The following is a 4,632-nucleotide window of genomic DNA, read 5'->3' on the forward strand; positions in this document are numbered from 1 at the left end:
ACTTTGGCCCTTGGATCTTCTAATCATGTTAACTCTTTTTCAGAAGATGAACTATAGATCTTGAAGCTGACATTTATACTTTGTTCTTTAAGACTGAAGTACATTCCAAGTTCTGCACCACTGATAATTTCTCTTAATGAGGAAGGTACCATTTATATGTATGTATGTGTGTGTGTGTATATACATGTAATACTATGTAATATATATAATTATATAATATATGCGATTATATAATATATATAATATGAAAATCACCACTTTCCTATAAGGACCATATCTATCAGAAATTAGTAGAAAAATGTTCCAGTCCATATGAGCTGATAAGAGTCCTAATTTTTGCCCAGTTAGAAAGTGATTACTGTGGGTTCCAGAGAAGGTGAATGAGTAACAGCCCCGGGTGCTTCAGTGACTGTCAAGTTCATTAACGCTCAGCAGCCTTAGTGACTGATACACGTCTAACTCAGACTCCAAGACAGAATGTGACTTCTAGGTACTGACTGCTTTTCCTGGGCCCTGATTGGTTTCTTTTAGGGAACTACAAATCTCCTGGTGCTTGAAGCTTTTAGGCAGCACGATGGAAAGAAGCCTGAAGAACGTTCTGGTGCTTTCCTTTGGATTTCTACTTCTTTTTATTGCCTACGGAGGTCTGCAGAGTCTGCAGGTAGGTGTATACAGTCGTCATGTGATCTTACCTTCTGAATGTCTCTGGGACTCCAAGAATTCCCGTGGCACAGACAGCGAGGAACGTGGGGCTTCACCCTCCAAAATCCTCTAAAACAAACAGAGATTTTTATGTGCAGCCCCAACTCCCAGTTCAGCAGGATGGTACAACTGCGGGTGTTTGACCCTCAGACAAGGAGAGCTGGTCTTGGGTTAGTGATAAAATCCACTTTGCCTTTGCGTGGGTAAAAGGAGACACAAGACGAATCACTGTGAATTTGTGGCCAGGGGCAGGAATGAGAATTCATCAGAGGTCCTGATACCACGTAGATTCCTGCTAGATCTTCCCCCGGGTAGTTCCATTTTAAGTCTGATCTTTAACTGTGAATGAAACCGCAAGGAAGCCCCAGGGCTGGTCAGGAAGCAGCCTGTCATCACGCCCTTGTGCTTTCTTCGCCAGCTTCGTGCTCTGTGGCCTGGGGGCTGCCGCACAGTGGAGCATCTGCAAGGTTTCTGATGACGAGTTAGTGTGGTCCTGGAAGGTCTGTCAGTCAGCGACAAGAAGTAGGTGCCTACTGTGTGCACAGAGCTGAACAAGAAAAGCATGTGCAGGGGGCTCAGAATCGGAGGTGCAGGACAAGAGAGGAGAGATTCAAATTTTCTGTCTTCATTTTTACAGTACAAACCCTTTGGACTTGTAGGTTGGCGAGGTAGCTCAGATTCAGCCCTGAATTCCAAGTGCATGTTTTCCTCCATGAACCCCTATTCAGTCTTTTTTCTGACTAGGGTCACAGAGAATGAAATTATAGCCCATGGTGATTCCCAGAATCAAGTTGAAGGGGAAGCACAGCCCTCTTTCTTGCCAGGATACTCCATGACTTTGTAGACATTGCTCAGAACGTTGTGATGTTGTAAAATGCTAATGTGTGTGAAACACCTGTTGTGTCATGCGGCCTTGAGCTCACGTTGAATGCAGTGTGTGCTTTCTGGAAGGAGAACGTAGCGAGACCATGGACCCATCAGTGACACTGTCCCTACAGAAGCTTGCCCCACCGGAGGAGGTCCTGCTGTCAGCAGGTGGGGCAGCTTCCCTGGGTTCGGGCGTGACTGATGGGATCCGAATTCTCAGGAAGCAGTTGTGATCTGACAGCTGCAGCTGAATGACGGCAAACTGGCCCCTTTGGAAGCCAGGGGAGGGAGTGGGGGGACCCTAGGAGCTGCCAGGAGTCCCTTCTCTCGGGCTATGGCTGTGGGACGCTGAGGCCACACACACGTGGAAGCCTCAGTCAGGAACTCTCGGAGTGGCGTCTGTGTGGAGAGAGCAGCGCAGCTGAGGGGGAGCCACACTGGAATCCACGCCTTCCCCAGGGTTCCTGGGCTGGGCACTGCTGTCACTGGTGTGGCCTCTTCCTCTCCAGAAGACCGGAGATGTTAGAGAACCAGCCCTCCCGCCCAGCCATGGAACTATCCCACCCGCCACTCACCGCTGCTCCGTCCCCGCCCTTATCTGGCCCTATTTCCTTGCCCACTGCTCCAGGACATGTAAACATGGTTTAACTCTGTCAGTCAGGACTGGCTTTGGAAACAGCAGGTAAGGACAGGGATGGATGTGGCCCTAGGGATGGCTGGATCCCAGCCACGTTGAAGGGACCTGCGGTCTCCATCACTTCCTTCTGCTTTCATCTGCTTGGCTTCTTTCTCAGGCCCCAGTGAGGCAGCAAAGGTGGTCGTAGGCATCCCCAGAGTGCCAGTCCCGGTCTGGATTCGGTCGTGCACTTGCCCAGGACGCAGACACGCATCTACACCGCCTTCCCCACAGCAGACGATCTCTTATTTATTATTCAGATCTCAGTGTACACGTCACACTTCCTTCTCCCCCTGCCCTGTGCCCTGGGTCCCAAGTCTGGGTGAGGCGCCTCTGTGTGCACGGCAGGTCCGCTGGCACACACCACACGGTGCCTGTGAGCTCCATGAGGCCAGGCCCTCGCCACCCCGTCCATCTCTGTATCCTCTGCCTCAGACAGCGCTCAGCACTGGATCCAGTGGATCCAGTCCATTCCCCAGTATGGCGTCTGGGGCTCCTGTTGGTCTAGTCTGGCCGGCTGTCCAGCCTCACCTCACCGGAAGAGCTCAACAGCTGCGGCCAAAGACCCCAAAGACCTCCTTGGGGCCTTTCCTCTCAGGACGGGGCCTCTGCAAACACATCCCCTAAACGTCCCTCCTCACCCACACCTCCCGACCTTTCCCTGGTCCCCTCCGCACCCTGCAGGTCTCGCGAGGCCTTGACTCCTTCCAGAAAGTCTTCTGACGCCTCTGGACTGGACTTCGTGCCCCCCCAGGAGCTCGGTCCCTGAGCTTCCCCCTGCAGGACTCACTGTCCCACTGCAAGTGACCTGTTGGAGGCATCCCTGGTCCTGGCAGTCCTGTCCATCGCCCGCTCCTGGGTGGTGGCTGGTGGCTGATATCTTTCCCTTTCGTATCCCAGGAGCCACACGTAAGCCTCTGCTGGTCAGTGCTTACGGCCGATCCGTCGATCGACTTGCCGAGTGAGCTGAGTGACCGTCCTCGTTGCTTACATACAGGTCACTCCCGTGGGCTTCTCCTCAGGCGTGGATTTTGCAGGCTGGCTCTCCTAACACATGGAGAGACAGGGATTCGAACATGGTCATTCACTTAAAAAAAAAAAGACATTTGGTTTCGAAATTTGGTTCCCACTTTGGAGATTGAAACCCGCCTTCCTTTCCAGCGGTGGGCAGCGGAACTCCATCATAAGTAACAAATGTACCTCGCCGCCGACTGGCAGCAGGGCTGTGGGTGGAAAGGAAATTCCAGAACAGAGCAGTGCTGCCAGCCTCTCATTAGCACACAAAGAGGCAAGGTCACTAATACGTGAGACCTTAATACGTGAGTATTAAGAAAACAGAGGGCCCCGGCGAAGCAGTCCCCACATTCCACACTCCTAGCAACTGGAGTTAGGAGCAGAGATTTCCAGATAACCCCACTTCAGGCAGACTGTTCAACTTTTGTCTTCCAACCAGACTTTAGAATTTTCATGGGACCAGATGTTCTTGTTCTGTTTCAATTAATCAGCAAACATGACTAAGCACCTGTTTGGGGCAAGGCACTGGGAGAGATTCAGAAAAAGCAGAACGTTCCGTGCGCTCAAGACCCTTGGAGACCCTTGGCATGCACTTGAAGGAAGGGCACCATCTGGAAAGAGGATGAAGGCAGTCAGAGTGTGTTGAGGAAAGGGAGAGGAAATCCTGGGGTGAGAACACAGCCTATGGGGTTTGGAGTCTCCAGGAGAACAGGAAAGGGATGGGCGGGGAGGGCTTCAGAGAGGCCCCCCACTGATGGGTGGGATCTTCTGTCGTCTTGCTGGGGGACCAGGCAGGAAGGAATGGTAATAGTCCAGGCGTTACAGTCCTGGCTTTGGGGTCATCTGGACTAATTAGCTGAGTGTATGATCCTACGCCGCGTGTTTCTTTCCCCCGTGGAGGTAGTAACGCCTGTCTCAGCCATAAAGGAGAAGGAGCATGACAGCTCGCATTCCGGTGTTTGCACTTTGCCGACGCTCTAAGGTGCTGGTTTGCTGAGTTTGGGGCTCTGGCGTCTGCAAGGGAAGAGACCCTGTGTGCGAAGTTTTCTTCTCTGGTGTCTGGTCAGTTGTGTGGGGCACAGCGGGGACCCCCTGCACAGTGACCACAGGGTCGGGCTGAGCTGGATGCCGAAGCGAAGGAAACACACGGACGGACCCTTGTGAAGGAAGGTCTGGCTGCGAAGGGAAGCACTAGTCTTCTTCCCCGCCCCCTCCTCTACCCCTTCTCTCCTCCCCTCCCCAGCCTCTACTCCCCCTCCCCTCCCCTCCCCTTCCCCTCCCCTCCCCCCCCCCTCCCCCTCCTCTCTCTCCCTCCACTCCTCCCCATCCCCCTTCCCTCCCCCTCCCCTCCCCCTCCTCCTCCCCTCCCCCTC

At 53.1% G+C, this 4,632-nt stretch overlaps 1 protein-coding gene across 2 annotated transcripts in view; it reads left to right on the top strand.

Moving 5' to 3' along the window:
* The first annotated feature begins 574 nt into the window (after positions 1–574).
* Positions 575–4,632, top strand: part of UNC93A (unc-93 homolog A) — a 25,664-nt gene continuing 21,606 nt past the window's right edge. For both annotated transcript variants that reach the window (XM_027079112.1, XM_027079121.1), the window contains exon 1: positions 575–661. In XM_027079112.1, the coding sequence (XP_026934913.1) occupies positions 575–661 (87 nt within the window). The remainder of the gene's footprint in view (positions 662–4,632) is intronic.

This window comes from Aethalodelphis obliquidens, unplaced genomic scaffold (assembly GCF_003676395.1).
Source record: "Aethalodelphis obliquidens isolate GAN/ISIS:26980383/991018 unplaced genomic scaffold, ASM367639v1 scaffold3, whole genome shotgun sequence".
NCBI classification, from domain to species: Eukaryota; Metazoa; Chordata; class Mammalia; order Artiodactyla; family Delphinidae; genus Aethalodelphis; species Aethalodelphis obliquidens.